General features: G+C 44.0%; 1 protein-coding gene across 1 annotated transcript; it reads left to right on the top strand.

Annotated features, from left to right (window-relative positions):
• The first annotated feature begins 4 nt into the window (after window positions 1-4).
• On the top strand, window positions 5-27,599 carry lamb1b (laminin, beta 1b). Its single transcript, XM_034673789.1, has 33 exons — window positions 5-116; window positions 492-664; window positions 4,140-4,275; window positions 6,453-6,526; window positions 7,260-7,448; window positions 8,148-8,211; window positions 8,833-9,035; window positions 9,843-9,963; window positions 11,247-11,435; window positions 11,891-12,067; window positions 12,245-12,357; window positions 12,465-12,544; window positions 12,715-12,850; window positions 12,936-13,094; window positions 13,703-13,836; window positions 13,911-14,031; window positions 14,224-14,410; window positions 14,497-14,640; window positions 15,370-15,601; window positions 15,725-15,888; window positions 16,062-16,286; window positions 17,330-17,547; window positions 18,163-18,259; window positions 22,352-22,721; window positions 22,815-22,999; window positions 23,285-23,526; window positions 23,621-23,827; window positions 23,902-24,046; window positions 24,888-25,095; window positions 25,219-25,360; window positions 26,351-26,527; window positions 26,650-26,809; window positions 26,965-27,599. The coding sequence occupies exons 1-33, from the start codon at window positions 83-85 to the stop codon at window positions 27,102-27,104; spliced, it is 5,346 nt and encodes a 1,781-aa protein (XP_034529680.1). The 5' UTR covers window positions 5-82; the 3' UTR covers window positions 27,105-27,599.
• Window positions 27,600-28,000: the final 401 nt, after the last annotated feature.

Raw genomic sequence — 28,000 nt, 5'->3', positions numbered from 1 at the left:
TCTTCACACACAGACTGTCTCCCTCAGCTTCAGGACTCATCCACAGAGCAGCAGGGGAGCTGTCAATGAGACACACTCGGATATGTCGCTTTTAATCCGCTTTGTGACTCTTCTGGGTGAGTTTATGTTTTTATTCTGAATATTCTCATCATGAGAACTGCTGAGATAACATCACTGAGAGGAATTTCATCATCTGTTGTTGCCAAAATGCTCGCTCTGTACAGCAACAGCATGTAATGAAAGCCATATGAAAACCATTATTCACTTCTGCTGCTCAGAAATAATTAAAAAGGCGAGGAGAGGAGAGGAGAGGAGAGGAGAGGAGAGGCTGGGAACTCTGACGCAAATGAAACCACAGCTTTCAATTTTTACGCACAGAGCTCATCCATCAGACTTTACCTTCTGACTTTAAAATTAGAATATATATAAGAAAGAAAAGTCTTCTTCCTCTTCTCCTATGATCTCTCTAATGGTACTCCTCCTCTCTGCAGCCCTATGGTGTCCCATCAGGGCTCAGTTTCCACAGTTCCCAGATGTGTGCACGGAGGGCAGCTGTTACCCCGCCACAGGTGACCTCCTGATCGGCCGCGCGCACAAACTCGACGCCTCCTCTACCTGCGGAGTGAAGCACCCGGAGAAGTTCTGCATCGTGGGGCATCTGGAGGTAAGAGGAGAGCTGCAGGATGGAGACTTTATTTGTAGTGGAGCTTGAGATGAAAGATTTTGCGCATTTCTAGTAAAGCTGTGGAAGTTTTCTGTCGTGCAAACTTTTGTTTTTAATCATTACAACACTTGTAATCCAAAAAGCATGACAGATTAGTCTTTGGTGGTCCTGACCTCCTGCAGGAGAAGCTCTTGTTTACAGAATTTTGCTTCTCTGCTTTGTCTGCTTGGAGTAAAACCAGCTCCAAATGTCCTCGGCCTTGGAGGGATCATCTTGATTTAATGTTTGATGAAGTTTCTTCTGCATCTTCTGTGCCTTTAGAGGGCAATAAAGCAAGCAGAGTTTCTATTTCTGCAGCATTTTGAAAGAGAAGTTTATGGAAAAGAGGGAGGAAGTCCACATGAAGTAGGGATGAGTGTAAAACTCACACAGTCACACCTATAAGAGAAGAAAAAGAGACCAGAGGAAGTGTGTTTATCATGCCCTGCATGCATTCCTTCACACATTCTGCATGAAATTCATCTTCAGTCGCTGCAAGATAGAGGAAGAGTGGAAAACATGAAAGAAAAGCTTCTATTTATAGAGTTCATTATCACAGTTTGTGTATCAGGGGGTCGACAGTCTGAAGAACCGCAGGAGAGAGAAGGAAAAGTAGGTTTAGGAGTGGAAAGGTGGAGAAGAACCCAAGAGGAGAGCTCTTTCCCAGGCAGACAGACAGGAAGTAAATGTTGTCTAAACAAAGATGTTTATTTGTGATATTTAAAGCTGCAACCAGTGACGAATGCATTTATCTGCAGGTCTTATTTTATCACATTTCTCCTAAGGGTGATGAGAAACAGAAAAGAGCTTCATCAGTGAGTCTAAGATCTCAAAACTCAAAGATAGTTGGTTTAATGTCCAATAAAAGAAGCCGAACCTCCCAATGACTGATTCATTATCAAACTTTCAGTCAATCAACTGAAATCAACTTCATCCGAGCTCTTCAGATTGAGCGTGTGTGTCCTGCATGTACTGTATCCTCTCGTCGTCTTGTGGAGTGGGAGTTCAGACATTCCTCTTCACAATAAAAGCCCTGTGTGTTCCTCACAATCCCGTCTTCTGTCTGTCTGTCTGTGTGTGACATCCGGGGGCGAGGCAGAGGAGATTCTCTCTTTATCAGAAACCCTTCAGCGAGCTCTCCATGTGAAAGCCGCCCTTGAAAGTAAGACCACAGACACAATGTGGAGCCCGGAGGATGAGCACAGCACCGAAGTATGAGCTGTGTGTGGGGGGGTCGGAGGAGGAGGAAGTTATCTTAAAGTTGAGCCACTTAGTGAGACTCTGTTCACATTTCAACACAGTCGCAGCTCACAGAGGCTCGGTGAAATGAAGAAACTTGTCTTGTTTATTCCCAGGCTGCAGCTCGGAGTGATTTAATGGCGTGTGTGTGAAGCAGAGTTTAGTTTGCATGCATGCCAAACATCTGGCGTGCAGGCGAGGCTTCAGCTGCTGATAAACGAGGTGAAAACATTATTTAACAGACACCAGAAACTGAAGACACACATCCTTTAGATTCACTTCTTCTGGATCATTTTCTCACAGATTACAAACCACGATATGTACGAAAGTGTGTGGACACCTCATAATCTCAATCAGTGAGCTTTAAAGTCTCATTAAAACAGCATCCATGCTTCTGCTTTCAGGCTTTAAAGAAGATTTCAGAGTAAAGTTCCTCTTCTGTTTGGCTCTGTCTCTGAGGTTAAACTCTGACATGGTGCTAATAAAGGCTGGGATGGCAGTGTTGGGTGTGGTTGAGGTCAAATTCTCCCCACCACTGACAAACTATTTGCCCCTTCCTTTGGTATTTGGGTTTGTTTCTCCTCTGCCAGTGTTGTTATCAAATTTGATATCCAGACTCCTGCCCCTTCTTGATTTTGATTGATCAGTGAAGGAAGAGTGACATGGCGAGCCATCTTTTTTGCAGCTTTAGATGAGTTTAATGTTAAAAATTGTGCTCTGCTTTGTTATCCTGTTACCTTCTGACACAGATATCATCTTAAAGTCCTGTCGTAGTCGACATGGATCATGGATATGTGGCTGTTTTGTCGCTGTAAACAATAACATCCCATAATCAAAGAGTATTTCTGATCCATACGATCTTTTAAACGTTCAGGAGCATGGACTGTATAATAAATGGTGTAGTATCCTTGACGTCACCCATCTATACTGAGCGCTGTTCTGAAGCTGATTGTCAGTGGGAGCCATATTGGAAATGTTGAACTCAACCAAACTTCCCCCAAACTAGTGTGCGGCAAAGGGGCGGGCCTTTAGCCTTTTCGCTAAAAGCTACAGGGTGCCCGTCTGTCAATCAAGTCAGCCATGCCCTTATTTTTATTTATTTATTTATGTTTTGGGGCTTTTTTGCCTTTATTAGAAAGGACAGCTGAATAGAGACAGGAAATGTGGAGAGTAGAGAGCGGGGGAAGACATGCAGGAAATGTGTGACTGACTGGGAGTCGAACCAGCAACCTCTGCAATGAGGACTGTAGCCTCTATACATGGGACGCTTAGACCACTAGGCCATCAGCGCCCCAGCCATGCCCTTATTTGGGCAAAACTCATAAGATTAATATCTTAGAAAATAAAAAGTTATAAATAATTCACCCTCCATACAGTGTGTGCTGATAGAGATATAAGCGATTCAAACCTAAACTGTTTTTTGAACCAGGCTGTAAACATGTTTATTCCTGCTGTAAAGATCGTCTTCTTTGAATGGGTGTGTATGTGGTTTCTGGTGTTTCTGCAGCCAGCCTCTAGTGGACGCTTGAGGAACTGCAGTTTTTAACACTTCCGCATGGGCTTCATATTTTAAGACTGGAGGTTGTTGCTTGGTGAGGAACCCGCATACGGTGTTTTATTTATAAACTGAGCAGACGTTACATGCGGTCCTTCTGCCTGACTTCCTGTCCAGGTAGTTCTTCTCAGTTCAGCTTCATGTAGTGAGTTTGGAAGTGTCCCAAAAGTGTTCCCCATTTTCAACTGAGAGCGCTGAGATTAGCTGACAATAAGGCCATTTTTGCACTTATTACACTGAGTGCTGAAAACTGTGAATTACGTTGGTTTTGTGTTGGATTCAGTGCTTCCAGTTAAACAGTGTTAAAGGACATAGACACTAACATAGACTTAGAAATAATCATTAGTTACAGCTCCAGTAGGCACCAAGGAAAGTTTTATTCTTAGCTGCCAAATGTTGAGAAATTCAGTTGACATATATTTAAGCCAGTGTGTTTTTTAAAAAGTACTTTCTACTAAAGATGTTGTTATAATGCTTCAGATATCCTGTTTCAAGTCTTAACCAGCCTGTCGTGTTTGTGTGTGGGCAGTAATCTCAGTGGCATGTACAGGTTCTCCACAGAGGTCAGATACTCTGCATGCTTCTGTTCCATATTTTGTGTGAACTGACCCTTTAACTCTCTCTGTCTTCTCCGTCCATCAGGAGGAGACAAAATGTTTCACGTGTGACTCCAGCAGAATGTACGACGAGGACAACAACCACGTCAGCCACACCATCGAGAACGTGGTCACCACCTTCGCCCACAACCGCCTCAAGACCTGGTGGCAGTCTGAGAACGGTGAGAGCAAAAAACAGGAGGAAGAAAAGAGGGGGAGAAAAAAGTTTGTTTGTTCCTGAATGAAAGAGAGAGATTTCCTGTAGCGTGTGAGTTCTCTCTGACGCTGTTCTCATGGGAAACACAGCTCTGTAATGACTAGACAGGAGATCACAGAGCCTCTCCCTGCAGCCAATCACAGCAGGGCAAGGGGGCGGGGCTTACAGGTGTGCTTAGAGGAACAGGTGTTGGGATCAGAAACAGATGTGTGTCATCACTTGAACACACACAGGCTTTCAAAGTGTGGAAGAGAGTAATGAGAAAGCAGCGGTGCAGAGAGTCAGAGTGAGAACGAGGATCTGTTTTTACTCTCACACTTTGATTCACCTTGAAGGCCAGGTGTGTAAGTATACACACGAAACACACAGATTCTTTCCACGTGGGAGTCACTGACAGATACCTTATTGAGTGGTGTGTGTGTGTGTGTGTGTGTGTGTGTGTGTGTGTGTGTGTGTGTGTGTGTGTGTGTGTGTGTGTGTGTGTGTGTGTGTGTATGTGTGTGTGTGTGTGTGTGTGGTTAAAGTATTTACTCATGAGTTTAAATGAGATGTAGTTAACATTTTGATCAGTTTGTCCTGATCCAAAGAACACACTCAAGTTTCATGAATCATCCTGAATTTGAGCCGCTAAAGAAATCACATTACAGCTGAGTTCCCAGACTAACATCCCCTTCCCTCTCTGCTCCCACACACACACACACACACACACACACACACACACACACACACACACACACACACACACTGTTCCCTGACAGTGGTGGGAATCTGTCAGAGGTATGACTCATGGAGGGAGCAGCGGCCAGCGGTGCAGATGTCTCTAATACAGCAGGAAGCTGCAGACATACAACGGCTTTGCTTGGGATTTCCTAATTCCCTCGTTGTCGTCCTCCTCCTGTTCGAGCATCTTGATGTCCGGGCCGACTCTTTCATACTTACAACGTCAGCGGGTACGGTTACACCGACTCTGACCAAAGCAAACAGCTGGAGAACATGACATCAACCTTTATTTATAAAGCGCCAAAATCACAACAAACGTTCTCCTCAGACTCTTTCCAAACAGAGCAGGTCTAGACCGTAATCTATGATCTGTTATTAACAAAGACCCAACATCAAGACAGGATCAGATCCAGTCCCATCTTACAGACAGGACTCAGTCTTATCTCATCTTAATCCACCATGAGCAGAGCACTTTGCAGCATTTAGCAAGTTACAGTGGCAAGGACAAACTTCCTTTAACAGGCAGAAACCTCCAGCAGGACCAGACTCATGTTAGACACACATCTGCTGAGACCGTGTTGGAGAGAGGGATAGAGGGAGATGAAGAGATAGATGATAGTGGTGAGACAGATAGTAGTAGTTGTAGCAGCAGGTTGGAGGAACCTATGGGACAAGGGAGCTCAGGGCCTCCAGAAAGGTCTATGGTTAGTAACTTTAATGGGACAGGCAGAGAGATGGGAGAGATTAGATCCCAGTGTGTCCATTCCAGCTGTCTAAGACTACAGCAGCATAACTAAGACCTGGTCCAAACCTGAACCAGCTCTAACTTTATCACAAAAGCCATTTAGCAAGTTACAGTGGCAAGGACAAACTTCCTTTAACAGGCAGAAACCTCCAGCAGGACCAGACTCATGTTAGACACACATCTGCTGAGACCGTGTTGGAGAGAGGGATAGAGGGAGATGAAGAGAAAGAGAGAGGATAGTGGGGAGATGGATAGTAGTAGTTGTAGCAGCTGGAGTCTGGCACGTCCACAGCAGCAACTCAGAGGAACCTACAAGACAAGGGAGCTCAGGGACTCCAGAAAGGTCTATGGTGGGTAACTTTAATGGGACAGAGAGCTCTGGTTTACGTCATGAGCAGCTTTTATTCAGACAGTGTTGCTTAAAATCAGACTTGTGATATACGAGGGAAAGCAGAGAGAGTAAATCTAAAGTTATGATTGTGCAAAGAAGTTTCTGGGTGGAACTCGTATTTCGGTTCAGCTTGATTAGATTCATGTGTGGGAAAGAAAAGCAGATTCAGCTGCATAAACAAGAAACTCAGCATGGTGTGTGTTTACAGTTCTAAAAGTGACTTTTTATGAATGGAAACTTTGTTAAATCTGATTGTTGTTGTCCTGTGTTTACTCTTTACCTGCAGGAGTGGAGAACGTCACCATCCAGCTCGACCTGGAGGCCGAGTTTCACTTCACACATCTCATCATGACCTTCAAGGTGCCTGTTCTCTCTCTCTGCTGCTCTCACACAAACACACATACATCACACTAACACGGAGATAAACGACGCGCTCGTACAGCTGCGGTGGAGGAATGTGGAAAATCACTCCGGTCTCTGGAGAACGGTGGGAAGAAGAAGGAGGAGGAGGGAGAGGAGGATGAGTAGTAAAATCATCTCTACCACATGGTCGGCCGTGATGGTGGCCAGCTGGAGCTCATGCAGTTACTCTGCAGGGTAGTGAAAACAGGAGATTACACACTTTCCATGTGGTTCCTGTTTCAGGACGTGATGCCAGGAAAGATCAGCAGCTCCAACAGACTCCACCCGATCAGGGATACTATCCACACTCATGTTTTTATGGATCTAGATGAAAACATTCTTCTAACTCCGATTTTATTAAATTTAGAGTTTCCAAACAACAGGAGCTTGGCTTTCTGATAAATTACAACTAAACTTTGAATGATTATGTTTAGAAAGAAGCAGTTCATGTTAATGACATGTGAAGACTCGACAATGTTTGGTTTTAAGAGAAAATAAATTCTCTGAGGTACGAGATGATGTAAGGGTTATTTATCCTTCAAAAATAGCTCCATACATTTTGTTCTCCCTGATAAGAGGAGTAATAAGAGATCATTTAAAAGAGGAAAGATGAAAACTGAGGAGTAATAAGAGATCATTTTAAAGAGGAAAGATGGAAAATTGGCAATGTGTCGATTGTTTCTGTCTCCAGACGTTTCGTCCGGCCGCCATGATCATCGAGCGATCGATGGACTTCGGCAGATCCTGGCAGGTGTATCGTTACTTCGCCTACGACTGCGAGTCGTCTTTCCCCGGCGTGTCCTCTGGGCCGATCTACAAAGTGGACGAAATCATCTGCGACTCCAGATACTCCGACATCGAACCGTCCACGGAGGGAGAGGTGAGTCTGCTTCAAAGTTTTTCATTACATCTTTAATAAATTGAGCACGGCCACGAAGTGAAGCTCTGCCCAAAGAACAGCTGTGATGTGTATTCTTTTTAAATTGCTCTGCCTGCCTTCTCTTGCTGCTTCACCTTCACATCCCTCCTCCACCCAAGCTCCTCCATTCTGCTGTGTCTGATTTTACCAGTGTCATACCATATGTCTATTCTGTACCCAAGGGGTCTTTGCTGCTGCTCTCCCTGCCTTGCCTTTTCATGTATGCATATGAAAGAGAGAGGAGGTGTGCTCTTCCTGCCTCAGGCTTGGGCATTCCATGTAGGCACATGGAAGGGCAGGGAGCTCCCAGAACAGAGTCATACCACCAAACATAACTTATTAAATGCAAATAATTACATCTTTAAGATGAGAGTGGTCCTGACTGAATTAAAAGATTATATTTTTCAAAATCTTCCTTTTCTTAAGGCTACAACTTTTTGGATTTGAGGTGGTACACTCGCCCCATGTACGCCTCTATAGTCCTCGTCTCAGCAGTCCAAGTTTGATTCCCGGCCTTGACCATTTCCTGCATGTCTTCTTCCTCCTCTCTCTACTCCCAGCATTTCCCGTCTCTCTTCAGCTGTCCTATAAAGGCTAAAAATAAACACTCAAAAATCACTGAGTTCTGATTTGATGCATATCCCTTGTTTTCTGCACCAGGTGATATTTCGTGTGCTGGACCCAGCCTTTGAGATCGATGATCCGTACAGCCTGAGGATACAGAGTAAGAAACACATTAACTGACTCTTCATCACAGGTTGTGTACAGATTGACAAAGACTCATGTTCTCTGCTCAAATATAAAAATGCTGTGAAGTCTAAGGAGCTAAATCATCACGTGTTTCACACAAGACCAGTTAAGACTATTTCTCATGACCTTTAAATTTTATTTACCAAGATTTTCATTGAATTGAACCGAAATCTGACTGCAGATGATTTCTGTAACTTTAAGTAGCTGACAACCGAGGTAACTTCCACCTGGAGCAGAGCTGCAGCAGGTCAGAGGTCAGACAGGAAGAGCACTGCATGGAATTTCACATATAGAAGCGACTCTGTCTTCACACTCTCACCTGCATCCAGACTGAGACACACTCACACACACATGCAGAGGCCTCGTGTTAAGTATGCGGTGATGAATGGTGTGGGTGTGTGAGGAACTGCAGGGACATCTCTGAGGTCTGAAACTCTGCAAGGAGCTTAGAAAGAAACAACCCCAACAATAGTCACCAAATAACCTGTCCTGAATAAATGTGTGTGTTTGTGTGTGTTTGTGTGTGTTTGTGTGTGTTTGTGTGTGTGTGTGTGTGTGTGTGTGTGTGTGTGTGTGTGTGTGTGTGTGTCTGCAGACATGCTGAAGATCACTAACCTCAGGGTGAAGTTCATGAAGCTCCACACGCTCGGCGACAACCTGCTCGACTCCCGTGACGAGGTGACGGAGAAGTACTACTACTCCCTGTACGATATGGTCGTTCGTGGAAACTGCTTCTGCTACGGCCACGCCTCCGAGTGTGCGCCGATCGACGGAGCCCCGACCGGAGCGGAGGGCATGGTACGTCACACACACACTCAGAGACTCAGAGACTCAGAGTCAGATGATTAAAGAGAGACATAGATACAAGAAGCATGTGAAATGCATCTTTTTGACGTTTGAATCAAGTTGATAGAGACGTTTTTTACATGTTTGATATTGATTGGGTTTAATTTAAAGCTCCTGTAAGGAACTTTTGGTTTGTGTTGAGTTTGGCGCCCCCTGTGGACAAAGTGGCACATCTTATCTCGTTCTTCTTTTTCTGCTGAACATGCATAGGAAGTTTTACAGGCATAAAAAAATATGATTTGAAAGTATTTTGTTTCATAACTAGTTAAAAAATACTCACAGGAGCTTTAAAACTTAAAAAAATAATAATAAAAAGTTGAAATAAAAGATGTTTTTTTAAGAAAGGCTCAGCAAACATAAGGTTTAAATTTTCTAGAGTAAAAGTCATGAGAAAAAGGAGAATTTGAACATCTACTATTTCTTGTCTTTTGCCGAAGAATATCACATGATATGATCAAATGCTAAAGAATAGCTCCTAAAGGACCTTTATGTGAGCTAATTTTTTCAGATTAGAGCCACTTTATCTTTAAAATGTCTAATGTTTTGTTGTAGCAGCATTTTACAACCAGATCTGAGTTCTTACGTTCAAAGGTAAGGGTTAGCTTCCACACTAAAGACAGGCTACATTTTTTTGTGTTGTTACTAGAAGCTCAAAGTAAGAGAATAAAAGATTCAGTAATATATTAAATCTCAAAAAATCTGGATTCAGATTGTTCAGTGTGTGTTTTGTGTGTTTTGTGTGTTTTTGTTTGTGTGTAGGTCCACGGTCGGTGTGTGTGCAACCACAACACAGAAGGACTGAACTGTGAACGCTGTCAACCTTTTTACCACGACTTACCGTGGAGACCTGCGGAGGGACGAAACACACACGCCTGCAAGAGTAAGACTCAACACCAGACTTATGTATCTTTATTCATGTCTGTTTGTTCTTGAATTAATGCCTGCTCACTTCTCCTGGCAGCAGAACATTTATACTACTGCCATCATGACTCAGCAGTAACGCTTAAGCTAGCAAGCCATTAGCTAAACAGCATACAGCCTGAAAAGAGAGAAAAAAGTTACAAAATGTACCCAAAATCTTCTCAAAGGTACAAATCATGATTATTAAACCCTATTTGTCACATTTGTAAGAAAAAAATAATTAAAGAAACATCTACTTTATCTTTATGCTATGAGAAGTTAAGCTAACCAATGGCTAGCAGCACAGCTTCAAATCGAGTATTCAAACTTTATCTTAAACTGTCAGCGAAAAATTATTTTTATATTAACACTGTGAGATAAAACTGTTCTTAAAATCCTTTATTTCAGTTAATATTTTAATAAAGCACAATAATAATTATTATTTTTTAATGATTTTAGTCATTTATCTAAAGACAATATCAAACTTCTGGCAGTTTAAGCTTCTAAAATATGATGATGAGCTGTTTTTTTATTGAAGTTAATCCAGTTTCTTTGAATTCTGTATTGTTATTTGTTAAAAAAAGATTCATATTGGATAGATTAATTCCTATTTTTGTATTTTTTGTACACAATAAGATTGATTTAGAGCAAAGCTGTTGCAAAAATAAGGGGTATGATTAAGTTTAAACTTCTTACTGCACTTTAACAAGCATGTACGCTGAGTTTTTAAAGTGTTGATGGTATTTGTCTTCTCTTCTCTTTCTTGTTTTTCAAGTTTTAGCTGTATATTTTATTTTTATTTTGCATGTTTTAAATAAAGACATCAAATAAAATCAAAAATCTGATAGTTGGTAAATAAATTAAGATTAAAAATGAAACTTCTCACCGTATATTCTTTTTTAATATCCTAATTACTATTTATAAATTATTTTTATTTCTTAATTCAACTTTTCTCTATCATTTGTATTAATTTTAATATAATTATTATTTTGTTTGTATGTATTTACTTATTTTTAATGTTGTTTTATCTATTATTTATTTTATTTTAATATTTTTACTTTCCCTTGGTGTTTTTAAAAATCTTGGGGCGTTTTAGCCTCTAAGTCTAATGGCTGCATTGCTGTTTTGTGATATGTTGACTGAGTCTAATAAAAACGTTCAATAATAATAAAATAAAACTTCTTTCCAGCTTCTTTCTTCACAAATCTAATCAGTTTCTCAGTTTTAAAGCTTTGACTCTGACTCTGCCTCCTCCTCTCTCAGGGTGCGAGTGTAACCATCACTCCATGGCGTGTCACTTCGACATGGCCGTGTTCAAGACGACCGGCAACATGAGCGGAGGCGTGTGCGACGACTGCCAACACAACACGGTGGGCCGACAGTGCGAGCAGTGCGCCCCCTTCTACTTCCAGCACCCCAACAGAGACCTGCGGGACCCCAACGTCTGCGAGCGTGAGTCACCTCTGAGTCACCTCTGAGTCTCTCTCTCTCTCTTTATGGTCCACTCCACTCATTACATGAACACTCTCTTTAAAAGCATGCTGGACTCCTCCTCCAGGACATGTTCCTGTCTGAGACACCTGGAGCTGAACTCACTGAGTTAGAGTCTTTGAAGTGAGAAACAGAGAGGAGCTGTCCTTACGTTATGATTTCAGCTAAGTAGTGGGTACATGTGGAAATAGTGCTGTAAAAGAAACACAGCCTCCCACTTTGTTTTCCTCTGAAGAAGACCTATCTTTACTAAACTCTCCTCTTTAAAGATCTCTGCTCCTCGTTTCTTATCAAGGGTAATATTAGAACAAGGTTGTATTATACTTTATCATAAAGGTGATGTAGAGTCTTCAAAAGTAGAAGAAACTGAACACCAGGAGTTTTGACTTTATGTTCCCTTTATTCTCCATCCACAGCGTGTAACTGTGACCCAGCGGGGTCTCTGCAGGGTGGACTCTGTGACTCGAGGACTGACGTAGCAGGCGGGCTGATCTCAGGTCAGTGTCGGTGCAAAGCCAACGTGGAGGGCGAGCGCTGCGATCACTGCAGACAGGGACACCACGGGCTGGGACAGGGGCCACACGGCTGCCTGCGTAAGTCTGCACATGATTCATACTTAAAGTCAAACAATCAACACGCTACAGTTCCTCAAATATCTTGTTAAAGAGCTTTAAAGAACATCTTTATTTTAATGTTAGAAGAGGATAAATCAGTTTGATGTAATGGTGGAAAATGAAGAGGTTTAACTCCATCGTTGTGTGTTTTGGCAGCGTGCGCCTGTAACACGGTGGGAACTCTTCCTGGAGGAAACACCTGCGACTCCATCAGCGGAAGTTGCTTCTGCAAACGCCTGGTTGACGGACCTAACTGCGATCAGTGTATTGTACGGAGACTTTTACAACTTTCAGCTTCAATGTAGAGACTTGATTTGATCATTTTATGCAGTTAACATGTGTGATAATAACAGATTCTCCTCTCTGCTCTCTGCAGCCTCAGCACTGGGGTCTGTCCAACGACATGGACGGCTGCAGACCGTGTGACTGTGATCAGGGCGGAGCTGTGAACAACAAGTACGTTCTTTTCTTCTTTATTTTAAGTCATGTTTTGGGCATTTTCACCTTTATTGATGGGAAAGATGGAGAGAGAGAGAGACAGGAAATGTGGGGAGTAGAGAGCAGGGCAAACGGTAGAGGCCAGGAGTCGAACCTGTGAACTCATGAGTCCCTCTCTCTCTCCTCAGCTGTAACCCTGGATCAGGTCAGTGTGTGTGCAGGGAGCACATGTTTGGACGACGCTGCGATCAGGTGGAGTCCGGCTTCTACTTCATCGCTCTGGATCACTACACCTACGAGGCGGAGGAGGCCCAGCACGGACCTGTGAGTTTAACTGAACATGTCATGTGAGGCGTCTCTCACCTAGAACATGACAGCAAAACCAAATCTCTCCGACTCTCTCTCTCAGGGTGTGACGGTCGTACCCAGGCCGTACCCTCTGGATCGTAGTCCGACATGGACAGGTATGGGGTTCGTGAATGTGCCTGAAGGAGCTTACCTGGAGTTCAACATCGACAACATCCCAGAGTCCATGGACTACGACATCCTAGTTCGCTATGAGCCACAGGTAATCCTATTATCACTGATGCTCACTCTGCTCTGTACCGCAGGGGTCTTTGCTGATGCTCTCCCTACCTTGGCGTTTCATGCACATAAAAGAGAAGTGAGGTGTGCCCTCCCCACCTCAGGCTTTTGGAAAACCGCTTTACAACCCTCTTCCACTCCAGCTCCTTCTTTCTACTGTGTCTGATTTTACCAGTGTCATTTGAATTGTCACTGATGCACGCTCTGTTCTGTACCCCAGGGGTCTTTGCTGATGCTCTCCCTGCCTCAGTTTTTCATTTATGCATAGGAAAGAGAGAATGAGTGTGCTCTCCCCACCTCAGGCTTCCATGTAGTCACATGGAAGTGCAGGGAGCTCCCAGAACAGAGTCATACCACCAAATATAACTTATTCCCTGCAAATGATGAACTCTTTGATTAAAAACAACTTTGTTAACATCATGAGAATAACAGAAATATGACATTTAGCAAAAATAACACATTCAAATTCAAAAAAGGAACTTTTGTCTTTCATTAAAGGTACGAAAAAGCCCCAAAAGAAAGAGAGTATGAGAGGAAAAACAAGTAAAGAGTTATGATAATATATATTCATGTGTGCCGTGTGTTCTCCAGCTGCCGGAGCAGTGGGAGCAGGTGAGAGTCCGCGTCCAGCGTCCCGTCTTCAACCCTCCAAACTACTCTGGTCACTGCAGCAACTCCATCCAGAGCGGAGACGAGCAGTTCATCTCTCTGCCTCCTGGATCCAGGTAAGACCTCACTCCACTTCACTTTGAGTCTCCACAGGACCAGGACCCACAGCTGACTCTCTGTCCTGTTTCAGACACGTCCTGCTGCTGAGGCCGGTCTGCTTCGAGAAAGGACTGAACTACACGGTCCGTCTGACTCTGCCGATGTACTCGTCCATCAGCGACATCCAGAGTCCGTACACGCTCATCGACTCGGTACGTTACACTTCAATAAGAACATTTACATCATCTCAGAGGAGGATCTGGACAGATGCACTGCTGTCATGTGTTGAATTCAAACGTTTGATTTGTCAGATTCGTTGCACTTTGCTGATGTAATAAACTCAGCTTCTCTACTCCTACTCACCTGTTCATGTTTGTCTTCTCCTCCTCCTCGTCTCCGTCTAGCTGGTCCTGATCCCGCGGGTCAAAGAGATGGACATGTTCCACGGGAATGACGGTGAGGGAGCGTGGGATACGTTCCAGCGTTACCGATGTCTGGAGAGCAGCCAGAGCGTCGTCAAAAGCCCAATGACCGACATCTGCAACGACTACATCTTCAGCGTCTCCGCTCTGCTGCACAAAGGAGCGATGGGTGAGAAAGAGAAGCTCATAAAGTGAGAGTCTGTGGAGGAACATTCTTCAAGGTCACTTACTTTCTTTTATCTTCTTGTCTCTCAGCCTGTCAGTGTGACCCTCAGGGTTCGATCAGCGCCGTCTGCGACGCCAGCGGAGGTCAGTGTCGCTGTCGTCAGAACGTCGTCGGGAGGAACTGTGACCACTGCGCTCCGGCGACGTACCTGTTCAGCCCGGCCGGCTGCAGACGTGAGTATTAGGAGTTAAAGCGTGGTTTGACTCTTTAGTGACGCAGGAACAGGATGTTTGTTTTTTTAAACAGTTTATTGATTTTTGTTTTTCCACAAACAGAAGAGAATTAATTAAAGTCATGCATCTCGCCTTCGTATCACATCACACATTTAAAATAATATATTAAGAGTGGATTATAGGAAGACATTTACATTAGAAAGAGAAGAGAAGAAATAAAAAAAAATAAAAAAATGAAGTAAAATAAGGTAAAATAAAATAATATAGGATTAAAAAAAATAAAATGAAATAAAGTCAAATAAGATAAGATAAAGTAAAATAAAGTAAAGTAAAATAAAATAAAATACAGTTAAATAAATAAAGTAAAACAATATACAATAAAGTAAAGTCAAATAAAATAAAGTAAAATAGAATACATAAGTAAAATGAAATACTGCCACCGTGTCATAGACATTCCAGAAAAGGTAAACCCAGCAGCCAGACCACTCCCCCCACCCACAGGTCTATGTCATGCATATTGCCATTATAATAAGTTTTCGCATTCCAAGTACAAGCAAATATAATACCTGATAACAAAAGGCAAAGCTAGCTAAACTTTATTGATAATAGAATAAAAAATAGAGGAGGATGCTTCTTGATTAGCTCTCTGCAGGTTTGGTTATTTCATGTATTTTTGTCCCTTCATCACAAGTTGAGTCGGATTAGCACTGATTTAAATTTCCTCCTCAGCGTGTGAGTGCGACCTCGGCGGCTCGGTCAGCGCCTTCTGCCACGAGGCGACCGGTCAGTGTCAGTGCGTCCCCGGGGCCACAGGACGCCAGTGCTCACACTGTCTGCCCGGCTTCTGGGGCTTCCCTCAGTGCAGACAGTGTCATTGTAACGGACACAGCGAGTACTGCCACCATCAGACCGGAGAGTGTCAGGGCTGCAGAGACTTCACCACCGGACACCACTGTGAGAGGTACGGCTTTATTAAAACCTCTAATCCAGGAGATACGGATCTGCAGATATCAAAACCTCAGTCCCATGAGGTGTAAAGCCTTCAGTCAGTCCAAACATCTCCTTCATCTTTTCTTTCCTTCAGGTGTCTGGATGGTTATCACGGTGACCCCGAGCTTGGATCAGGAGATCACTGCCGCCCCTGCATGTGCCCCGACGGCCCTCGCAGTGGACGCCAGTTTTCAGACAGCTGTTACCTCCAGTCTCAATCCAGCCAGCTGGTGTGTGTGTGCAGCGCTGGCTACAAAGGTACACACACACACACACACACACACACACACACACACACACACACACACACACACACACACACACACAGATTTGTTTTCATATAAACATCTCTCTTTGGTCACTTTTGTCATCGAGTCTTCATCTCCTCTCTGATGATCTGTTTGAACTTCCTGTTTCCTGTCCTCTCTCAGGTGCCAGGTGTGATCAGTGCGCTCCGGGTTACTTCGGGAACCCTCTGGTACCCGGCGGTCGCTGCCTGCCCTGTCAGTGTAACAACAACATCGACATGCACGACCCCGGGTCATGTGACGCTCGGACGGGCGCCTGTCTGAAGTGCCTGTACCACACTGAGGGATACGCCTGTCAGCACTGCGGGCTGGGTTACTACGGCAACGCTGGCACTCAGAGCTGCAGGAGTGAGTATAACTACATATAGTCCTCATGTATTTGACTCAGGATTCATGTAGCAAAGCATTCTGGGTGAATTTTGAACACACTTTGCATCATTTGGTTTAAAGCACTTCTACTGTCAAATACCGTAACACTCTGAGTAGATGAGCACGTGAAATATTAAGATGACTTTAAAGCTCCTGTGAGGATTTTTTTTCTGGTTATGAAACAAACTGAAATTTATTCTGATGCTTCTTTATGACCTAAAAAAGCAAACAAGTCCATCAGAGACGTGATGGATCATTTTTTGTAGTCATTTTTTATGCTAGTCACCACCTCTGACGGGGGTAGGTGTCAGACAAAGTGTTATATATTTCCCACTGCAATAAGTCACAGTGACAGTGAATGATATGACTGATAAAATAAAGCAGGATGAGATTGTTCTACTTGCATGTATACAATGAAATCAGCGAAAGGTTCTGGTTTGTCCACAAGGGGGCGCTAGAAACACGGCAAAGCAAAAGTTGCTCACAGGAGCTTTAATATAAAAATGTGAATTCAGACAGAAAGTTGTTAAACTTTGGCCAATATTTACTTCATTCTTCAAATACGAAATCATAAAACTTTAAAGCTAATATAACAAAATAAATCATAGGAAATTAAATGATTTTAAAAATATTAAAAAATTGAATATTATTTCAAATCAATGGTATTAAAACAGGAAAAAAAATCTGGAAAAACAAGAAATAAAATATAGATTGAAAAACACATATTGCACTTTATCTTTCTGTGTAAACATCTGGTGTTCACATTGAGTTGTTACTGGACTTTAACTTGAGACAGAATAAAAGTGTGTGAGCCATGTGTTAGATATTTTTGTGATAGATCAGTATAATCAGCATCCTCTGAGCTCTATAGTATCTGTTGGCTCTGATTTAAATCTCACCTAAGCAGGATTTAGACAGTAAAAATGAGCACCCTAAATTCTGCCTTTAAATGTCATGAAAACCCTGAGCTGTTTGTTGAAGCTCTTAATTAAACTAAATGATGTTCCCCCTCCTGTCTGCAGAGTGTATGTGTTACTCGTCGGGCACCGTCCCTCAGGCCTGCTCGTCCCCTGATGAGTGTCAGTGTAATCAGCTCAGCGGTCAGTGCCCCTGCCTGCCCAACGTGATCGGACAGAACTGCGACCGCTGCGCTCCTGACACCTGGAACCTCGCCAGCGGGTCGGGCTGCCAGCGCTGCGACTGCGACCCGATCCACTCCCTCGGATCCTCCTGTAACTTGGTGAGTCAGACTCGCTGATAGAGACCTGGAGCCAAAAGCAGTAATTACATCAAACATCTGTCTGCGTCAGTTCCTGCTTTGTTATTGCAGCAGCTGCTCTGATTCGCTCCCCCGCTTCATGAAGTGATTCCCAGAGCTGCGTCGCAACATCTCGTCTCTCACTGAGCTTTTGTTTTCCAGAGTGTTCTTACACAATTCAAGGATATTTTCCTTAAAAAATCCCACTAAGTCCGTGTGACCAACCCTCATCACAAAGGCTTGTTTGTGTAATCCTTTCATGGATGCACTCCAGCTGTTTCTCTCCAGGTTCTTCTGCTCCTCTGTTCCCCTCAGACGCCTGAGATCTGCATGTGTTTAGACTGAACCTGGACTTAGAGAGCAGAATAATGTGCACTCTCTCAGAAGCAAACACTGGGGTTTCTGTGTTTACTGGCTGCTCTCCATCAGAGGAAGGAAGTCTCACAATACTCGGAGGAATAACTGAATACACATTTCTCTGAGAGGAGCGTATCAAACACTCACGTCTAATGTGTGTGAGAAAGAAAAGACACAAAACACACAAAGATCATAAGATTTAAAACTCATCTGATGTGTTGTGCTCCTGTTGGTCTGTAGGTAACGGGACAGTGTATGTGCAAAGCTGGTTTTGGTGGCAAGACGTGTCGGGAGTGCAAAGAGCTCTTCTGGGGAGATCCAGAGGTCAAATGTCACGGTAGGTCATCGCACCTGTCATCAGTCAAAAGTTTGGAAACACCTTCTCAGTCAAGGGTTTGTATTTATTTTAATTATTTGAATCACTGTAGATTAATACTGAAGACATTAAAACTATGAAAGAACATATATGGAATTATTTCATTTTTAAAAAAGTGTTAAACAAAGCAGAACATGTTTTATATTTTAGATTCTGTAAAGTAGCCCCCTTTTTCCTTCATGACAGCTTTGCACACTCTTGGTATTCTCTCAGTCTGCTTCATGAAGTGGTCTCCTGGAATGGTTTCTAATTAACATGAGCCTTGTCAAGAGTTCATTTGTAGAATGTTTATTGACATTCTTTTTTTTTTCATTACATACATAAACAGTCAAGAACATAGACAAAGACTCATCCAGCATACACAAGAAAAAAAACCCAAAACAAAAAACCACCTACCCCATCTGCCCGTACCAAAATCAATTGGCAAGTTTGCTAAATAAATTTAATGAAATTAGCCAATTGTGATTCCCACAGTTTCTTTTAGAGACAGTCCACGTTAACATCTCTAATGATAGCCATGTACGGCTCCCAGAGCTGAATAAAGTCTCTCAGTTTTCCTTTGACAATGTATGTCAGTCTCTCCAGTCCAACGCTGCCCGAAAGCTCCTCTATCCACATTTTCAAAGATGGGGCGTCCATACTCTTCCAACGTAGTGCTATAGCTCTTCGAGCCTGAAGAAGTCCAAAGTCCAGAAGCCTGGTCAGTCCTGAACTCTGCCCAAAGTCCCTCGTATATATTCCCAGCACACAAAGTTTAACATTCAAAGGGACCTTGACACCAAACATCTCTGACAAACATCCAACAACATCTGAATTTTTGGGCATTCCCACAAACAATGAAGCAAAGTTCCTCTTTCATATGACTTGCCTTCTTAATGTGTTTGAGACCATCAGTTGTGTTGTTCAGAGGTAGGGTTAGCACACAATGGATAGCCCTATTTGACTACTGTTGTAATCCAGATTATGGTGAAACCAGATTATTTCATAGTTTTGATGTCTTCAGTGTTAATCTACAATGTTGGAAATAATTACAATAAATAAAAACCATTGAATGAGAAGGTGTGTCCAAACTTTTAACTGGTAGTTTATATTTTTTGTTGCATTTTCAACACTTGCTTGTGATGCCCAAAATGAACTTAGACAGGGGATTTATTATGTTTAAAACAGAAAGAATGAAGTGAATTAACAAAGATCAGCTGAAAATAAAGGAACAAACATACAGCACAGCAGACACAGAAGAGTTCTTGCATGAGAAACAGCGGGGCCTCTCAGCAGTGGACTCTCCTCAGAGCAGGAGACACTGGAGACAGAAGAGGACCGTCACAATGTTTCATATTTGACGAAGCACTTCGAGCACCAACGGCTGGACTCCACAAATTCTTTCTAACTTTGTGGAATCTGCCGGCCTGGACTGCAGCCACACTCACTTCCTGCTTTTTCAGGAGCTTGTTGACATTCCCTCTGTTCCTCAGTGTGTCAGACTGTCAGAGTGAGGTCAGGTAAAAAACGCAGGCAGCTAAAAACACGCCACTGTCAGGTCATGAAGTATTCGTCCAACACTGCTGCTTACCCAACATGGACATGAGGACTCTCAAACAGCCTTAAATCTCAAGGTCTCTGTTATATATCAGAGCAGAGGTCCAAACACTTCCTCCTCTCTACTCCTGTGTTTATACATCCTTTAAAACTCATCATATCTTTTCCTCCTGCTTGTTTTTCTCTTTTTCGTGGGGTTTGATTTCCGCTGAGTCATCTCGTGGAGAGCTTGAGTTATAAATTGCTTTCCCTTAATGTGCAGCTCTTATTCATGTGTTTTAAACTCCTTATCTTAAAGGAAAAGAGGGATAAGTGTGTTTTGTTGGACATTACTGATCCCAGAAAGTCTTCACCGCCTCCTGAAGAAACCACAAGCAGGAAAACCAAAACAGGCGAGGAGGAGGGCGAGAGAAAGAGGATCTGGGAATGACCTCTTGTTCCTTCTTCATGAGAACCAGATGTTCTCCAGGACTCCCAGGCATCCCGTTTTCGTCATGCACCAACATCCAGAGGGCCGAGGAATCCTGATATATTCCCGCTGTATTCCCCGAAGGCCTCTTAAGCTCTTAAAGCAGCTGGACCTTCTGCACAGACGATGCACTGATGTATAGATTCATGGGAAATGTGAGCATCTGTGATCGCCGCGCTGACAGATGTGTGGGAGAAATGTGAAGCTATGTGAGAAAGTGTTGATAATAAAATGCTGCCGCCACAGCTGGGCCGTTCTCCTTCGGTCCAGATTTAGAAGTCAGAGGTGCTCGGTGTGATTTGAGGGGACCGAACGAGGCAGCTGTCATTAGTCTGAGGCTGTAGTTGCCTTAAATGACCCGTAATCACCACTTATGTCCAAACCTCTCGTGGTGTTATATTTCACTGTGACAAAAACAAGACTTCAAACCCAACCTTCACCTTCTGCTTCATAAATCACACAAATACACGCAGCACTGACGGTGCAAAGCTCTCCTACACTGCATTCCTTCTCCATGACTTTCTCCTCCTCCTCTTCTGGACGAGGAGGAGGAGGAAGAGGAGGGAGAGAGGCCTCGCGGCGTGCCTCGACACTCAGGGGGTCAGTGTGATCTTTGAGGTCAGGTTCATGTCGTTGTTTATGTTCTGGAGGGGCTGGAGGTCGGATGAAGTTTGTGTTGAACGACTTATTCCCCCGGAGAGACTTTAAATCCGTCACATATTTTATAATTGATTACAGGATCGACGAGGTGAAGGCTCTGAAGATAACGGCAACATTTCACCACATTTAGCTCTGAAGTGTTTCCTGAAAGCGGACTGAATATTTCAAAACCGCTTTTTAAAATCAGATTAAGAGCAATATGAGACTCTGAGTAATCCACACCACCTTTTAAAGCATGTAAGAGGGAGTACTGGGACCAACTCAGAGAGGGAAACATTTAGACTTTGAGATAAGTCTTAAAATTAACGTGAATGAAGTCTTACATTTGTTATAGTATCAGACTTTTTACTTTATTAAGGGGTTTCTTAAAAACCATCTGGAGCTTGCAGAGCGACAAGAACTGATCTTCTATCTCATACTTTTAAAATAAATGCTTATTTCTAGGTTTTTATAATTTATTTAAAGGTGACATATCATGCAAAATCATCTTTTTAATGGTTCTCTACCTGAAATATGTGTCCCTGTCTACAAACCCCCCGAGAATGAAAAAAATCCATTCTGCCCCTGTTCTGATTTCTACACCTTTCTGTAAATGTGTGTGAAACCAGCCGTTTCAGTTTTCAGTGTTTTTCATACGTCACAACGCCATCCGGTCTGTAACAGGAAGTCAGAGCTCGGAGCTTGTTCAGCCCATAGACTGTATAAAATACAACTCAACCCCTCCTCCGTTTTTCATCCCCTGCACACATGTGTGCTAACAAGGAGCTTAGGAGGGAGGCATGCTAGTTGTAGGCTGTCTTAATAAACACAAAGGTCGGTTTTACTCCCCACGTCTGCAGATTTGAAGATCTAGTGATTTTTATTTTTCATGGAAAAGTGCTAGCGCTAGTTAGCATAGCTACATGTTGGTAGCTGTGTACCAAGACACACGTGGACATGCTGACAAATAAAACAACAAGAAACACTAAATCTGTGACCAATGGTTCAGAAAGGTCCTGCTGCAGGCGCCTCTCCGTCAGGATCAGATTCTGGATCAGATTCAGAGGGTTGAAGTAACGCGGGTCTGTGAGCAGCCGTGTATATTCAGCCAACATGTAAACATTAGATCAACGTGCTGGACAGCCGAGGCCACACCCACTTCCTGAGGGGGCGTGGTCAGAGAGCTCATTCTCATTTAAAGGCACAGACACAGAAACAGCCTGTTCTGAGCAGGGCTGAAAAAGAGGGGTTTACAGGCAGACCAGAATCTGATTTCAAAGTGTTTTTATGAACATAAACTTTAAAGACATGTTTTGGGGACCTCTTAGACCAATATATGTTGATGAAAAAGAGCTGAATATGTTACCTTTAAAGCTATTTCTCTGATCTTCCTCTCCGTGTGTCTCCAGCTTGTGAATGTAACCGTCAGGGAATCTCCAGCGATCAGTGCCACCGTGCGACCGGTCAGTGTACCTGCGTGAAGGGCGTGTCCGGCCTCCGCTGTGACGAGTGCGCCCGAGGCTACCAGGGCGAGTTCCCCAACTGCGAACCCTGCGACCCGTGCTTCGCCGTCTGGGACACCGTGGTCGTCGAGCTGACCAACCAAACCCAACGTCTGGAGGCACAAGTCGCCGAGCTCCAGACGACCGGAGTGACGGCGCCGTATAAAGAACTCATCGGCAGCTTGGAGAGAAACATCAAGGCGGTCAGAGAGATCATCGAGAGCAACCCAGCAGGAGTGAAGCTGGAGCAGATCCAGGAGCTGATGAATCACATCACGTGAGTTCAGACACAAACAGATCCATGAAGAGATGCTGGAGACACCTTCTTCTTCTTCTTTTGTTTTAAAGGGTTTCGTTGTTTGTATTCCAGAGGTGTGATGTCCTACGTCAACATCAAACTGAACACAACAGAGGAGGGCCTGAACGATCTCCACAGTGACGCCAACGCCACAGACGCAAGCCTGGATGCCTTGATGGATGAGGCCAAACAGGTGGAGCAGAGAGCCAAAGACCTGAGACAGGAAGTGTACGACGCCAAGAACGCCAACCTCCAGGGTGAGCGCTCAGCAGCTTTTTAATTTCAGGGTTTGTTTAAATTTTAGGGGGATTAAAGGATAAATCTGTATATTATCGGCGTACAGCTTCACATTCAATCTGTTGTTAATCCTGATTTCCTGCCCCTCAGGTTTAGGTTTTGGTGTTTCATTTTCATGAACACAGCTTCCTCGTTGAGTCTCTGGAAAAGAGCAGAGTCGTACTGAACCTGTTCCTGGAAATACCCATCCTGAAACTAGCGATCACTGACTGAATCCCTCTTTGATTTGTCGTGTGTGTTTTCAGGTGCCATGGACACCATCTCAGAGGCACACCTGCAGTCCAGAACAGCAGAGATCCGCGCCAACGCCTCCACCAGCAACCCTGGAAACACTGTGGAGCAGTCAGCCTCACTACGGAAAGCCACCGAGGCCAAACTGAACAGCGGTCAGAAGGAGTTCAACCGCAAGATCCAAAGAAACTCACAGAAGCTCGACAAACTGTCCGACGATCTGGATAACTTCGACCTGACACCTCTGAGTGAGAAGGTGGGAAACACTGAAGAACCACATCCTCTTTGAAAGACGACTCTCTTCGTACACCGATGATGATGATGATGTCTTGTGTGTCTTGTCTCTGCAGTCATGCGGTGGTGCAGCTGAAGGGGACAGCTGCTCCGGGTCTCCCTGTGGTGGTTTGGGTTGTGTCGGTGAGGATGGAGGATCTCAGTGCGGCGGAGAAGGCTGCAAAGGTGTCGTCACGACTTCCCAAACTGCTCTCAAATCAGCCAAAGATCTGGACCAAGAGATCCTCAACGCCATGCAGGAGGTGGACAAGCTCTCCAGGATGGTAAGTGGAGAAAGAATGGAAGAAAAAAATCAAGATTTATTGAAGGAAATATCTAATTTAATTTGTCTTGTGAGGTCTGGGAAGCCAACACCCGGGCGAACAAGGCCAAAGTAGACGCTCAGGAGGTGCTGATCAAATCCAACCAGAGCAAAGAGAGAGTGGAGCAAAGCAACGAGCAGCTTCGCAACCTCATCAAGGAGATACGAGACCTGCTCACCAGTGAGTGAGCTACACACACACCACACTGCACAATCACAGAGATATATAGATGAGCTTCATCAGAATCAGAAGAATCAGAATCAGAATCAGAATCAGAATCAGCTTTATTCGCCAAGTATGCTTGAACACACAAGGAATTTGACTTTGGTAAACTGTGCTCTCTTTGTACAAGGCATAAGAATAGGAATAAGAATAAGAACTACAATAAAAAATAAAATAAAAATATAATAACAATAACCTTAGCTATAAATACAAAGAAACAACAAATAGCTTGACTAATATGTACAGGCTAAAATAATATGATAAAGTGCAGTGGTGAGTTGCAGAGGTAGTTTTACATTATAAAATAGAAGTTAAATAATACAAAAAATAGAAATATGGAATTCTGCTTGAGAATTGTTGCATTGTATATCTACATGTATATTTACAGAGAGTATTTATCTGACAGGTCTGACACTGTTATGGTTTAGTGTTCATCAGAGTGACAGCCTGGGGGAAGAAGCTGTTCTTATGGCGGGTTGTTTTGGCGCACAGTGATCTGTAGCGCCTGCCGGAGGGGAGGAGTTTGAAGAATTTGTGTCCAGGGTGTGAGGGGTCAGCGGTAATGCTCCCTGCCCGTTTCCTGGCCCGTTTCATGACGGTCTCATGGTTCGGACTACTCTCTTTAAATCACTCAGAATCAGAAGGAGAGTTTAGAAGAGCTCTTAGCAAGATATTAAGTAGAGAAACAGCTAAAGAGTGGACGTCATCTGGAACGAGTGTAGAGAAACACGAAGAAGCAGCTAGATCCCTCTCATTAAATGTAAAACTGTAACTCAAGTCTTTGTTTCTGTTCCTCCAGATGAGAAGGCAGACGTCTCCGTGATCGAGGCGGTGGCCAACGAGGTGCTCGCTCTGGAGATGCCGACGTCGTCAGAGAAGCTGAAGGAGCTGACGAAGGAGATCAGGGAGAAGGTCGCCACTCTGACCAGTGTGGAGGACATCCTCACACAGAGCGCCCAGGACATCCAGGCCGCTGAGGCGCTGCTCAAAGAGGCCAAGGCTGCGAGGTAAATCTGGAGCATGGAGACAGAAAGGAGGCGTCCACAGAGAGATCAAACCGTCTCCAGCCTTCAGGTAGATTTAGATTTTACAGTCTGCATCAATCCTCACATTGACTTCTCTGTTTGTAGTGATGAGGCGTTGAACATGAAGGAGACAGCTGATGTAGTGAAAGCAGCTCTGGATGAGTCTGAGCGTGCTCAGACCATCGCCATGGACGCCATCCAGCTCGCCCAGAATAACACGAGGGGAACGCTCGACCTGCTGATCTCCGTGAGTGAACGCAACGCAAACATTCACATTCAACTTCCTGTTTCTACTATGAGTTCATCTCCATCCCTCCATTCATCTGTCTCTCCATTCATTTATTCATCCATCCATCCATGAATTAATTAATCCATCCATGCATACATACATCCCTCCGTAATCAATCCATCCCTCCATCCATCCCTCCGTAATCAATCCATCCCTCCATCCATCCCTCCGTTAATCAATCCATCCATCCATCCATACATACATCCATTCATCCATTCATCCATTAATCCGTCCATTCATCCATACATACATACATTTATCCATTCATTCATCTATCTATTCATCCATTCATCCATCCGTCCATTCATCCATCCATACATCCGTAAATTCATCCATCCATTAATCTATCCATCCATTAATCCATCCATCCACTGAGTTGTCTCCAGGCCAGGTGGGAGGTATAATCCTTTGAGTTAAATGTGCCCAGAAACCCTCCAAAGGGGGGCGCTCTGGAGCCTTACCAAGCACTCAAACCTCCTCACCTGGCTCCTTTCTCTGCTCTGAGTCCTCCCTGGGAGCCTGAGCTCCAGACCCAGTCTCTCAATCTGAGCCACCCTGCAGAGGAAACTTATTTCATCCTGTGGAGAGTTAGCACCACCAAGTGCTCATCTTCATGAACTTCAAAACATGCTTTCATCAGCAGCAGCATGAAATATCAAAATGTGTCGACATGTGACAAAGTATTTATCTTCAAAACTTCAACAACATGTTTAACGGATCGCTCAGCAAAAACAGAGTTAATGAACTAAATATAATTTGATTATTTATACGTTTAAAAAGTTCACAGATCGAATCAGTTATCATTTTAACATCTCTCATCTCTGGAGCTGATTAAAACTTCATGCACCAACAAATGATCCTTTTTTTAATGATGTACGTTTCTGTGTGTGTGTGTGTGTGTGTGTGTGTGTGTGTGTGTGTGTGTGTGTGTGTGTGTGTGTGTCTCAGGTGGAGTCAGAGACGGCTGACTCAGAACTGAAGCTCAGTAACACGACAGGTCGTCTGGTTCAGCTGGAGCGGGAGGTCGGCCTCCTCAGACAGAACAACCTGGAGGTGAACCGGCTCGCCGAGACTGCCGACTGGGTCGCTGACCAGGCCAGGCTGACAGCAGAGGAGGCCCAGCAGGTCTGTGTCACACACACACACGCACACACGCACACACACACACACACACACACACACACACACACTGCACCCTCCAAACCTCCTGAGATGACTCACATTTACCCCGCTCTCTGTGTGTGAAGGAGTTTGACTTGGAGGTGAAAGACAGATACGAGGATGTGAGGGACCAGGTGGAGGATAAAGGGGAGTCGGTGCTGCAGGCGAAGAGGAAAGCTGACGTGCTGCAGCAGGAGGCCAAAGAGCTGCTGGCTCAGAGCACCAGCAAGCTGAAGAGACTTCAAGGTAGAGTCACGTTACTCTATATAACAAACTGCATGTTTCAGGGTCGTATGAGTAAACCAGAGTGCTCTAAAAGATGACTAGGAGACAAACACTGCACAGACTGTAATCAAAGCTTCCTCTCAGCCGTCACACATGTTCTCTCTCCTGTTTTTCAGAACTGGAGAACTCATACGAGTCCAACCAGCGAATCCTGGAGTCCAGAGCCGAAGAGCTGGCCGGGCTGGAGGCAGCCGTCCGCAAGGTCCTGGAGGACATCAGCCAGAAAGTGACGCTGTACAGCACCTGTCTGGGATAACCAACAGCTCCTCAGACTCTTTACTGTTCTCAAGTGAACCGGCTGGGATTCAAAAAGTGCCAAAAGTTTTCAAATACAGATCCTCAAAGTGTTCAAAGACCAAACTCTCTGATGTGTTTGTCGCTGTCGGTGCCAAACGTTGTTTCTGATTGAGAGTCAGCCAAGAACTTTAACGCTCGGACAGATGTGCCAAGAAGTGTTTTAACAGTCGAGACCAGCTTCAGAGCTGCCAAAGACCATAAAGTATTAAAGTCCCAAAGGGGACCAGTTAAAGCCAAAGTGACCTCAGCGATAAAAACAAGGAGAGACTAGAGAATATATTACACTGTATGAGATAACACGTGTTTAAACCTACGACTGTTTGATAGAATATGAAAGTTTTATACTAAAAAAGACAAAAGATATTAAACATTATGAGGACCAAAAGACGGTTCTGTCTCTGACAACATATTTTACATTTTCTTATCTGAAAATAAAGCTACTGATACGCCCAAACTGTCTGACTCCTTTTCTTTGACTACTGGAACATCAAGTAAGGGTTAGGGTTAGGGTTAGGGTTACACTAGGGTTAGGGTTAGGGTTGGGGTTAGGGTTACACTAGGGTTGGGGTTAGGGTTGGGGTTAGGGTTAGGGTTAGGGTTACACTAGGGTTGGGGTTAGGGTTAGGGTTGGGGTTAGGGTTAGGGTTAGGGTTGGGGTTAGGGTTAGGGTTAGGGTTACACTAGGGTTGGGGTTAGGGTTGGGGTTAGGGTTAGGGTTACACTAGGGTTGGGGTTAGGGTTAGGGTTAGGGTTGGGGTTAGGGTTAGGGTTAGGGTTAGGGTTAGACTAGGGTTAGCGTTAGGGTTAGGGTTAGGGTTAGGGTTACACTAGGGTTAGGGTTAGGGTTAGGGTTAG

The sequence above is a fragment of the Notolabrus celidotus genome, chromosome 21 (assembly GCF_009762535.1).
Source record: "Notolabrus celidotus isolate fNotCel1 chromosome 21, fNotCel1.pri, whole genome shotgun sequence".
Classification (NCBI taxonomy): domain Eukaryota; kingdom Metazoa; phylum Chordata; class Actinopteri; order Labriformes; family Labridae; genus Notolabrus; species Notolabrus celidotus.
This window is presented reverse-complemented; position numbering and strand designations above follow the sequence as displayed.

Bases quoted from the DNA above. Each gene is read 5' to 3' on its own strand.
- lamb1b (XM_034673789.1), top strand. From the start codon at position 83: ATGTCGCTTTTAATCCGCTTTGTGACTCTTCTGG. The intron at 8,212-8,832 runs GTAAGAAACACA...GTGTGTCTGCAG, and splicing joins GTACAGCCTGAGGATACAGA to ACATGCTGAAGATCACTAAC. The intron at 14,032-14,223 runs GTACGTTACACT...GTCTCCGTCTAG, and splicing joins CGTACACGCTCATCGACTCG to CTGGTCCTGATCCCGCGGGT.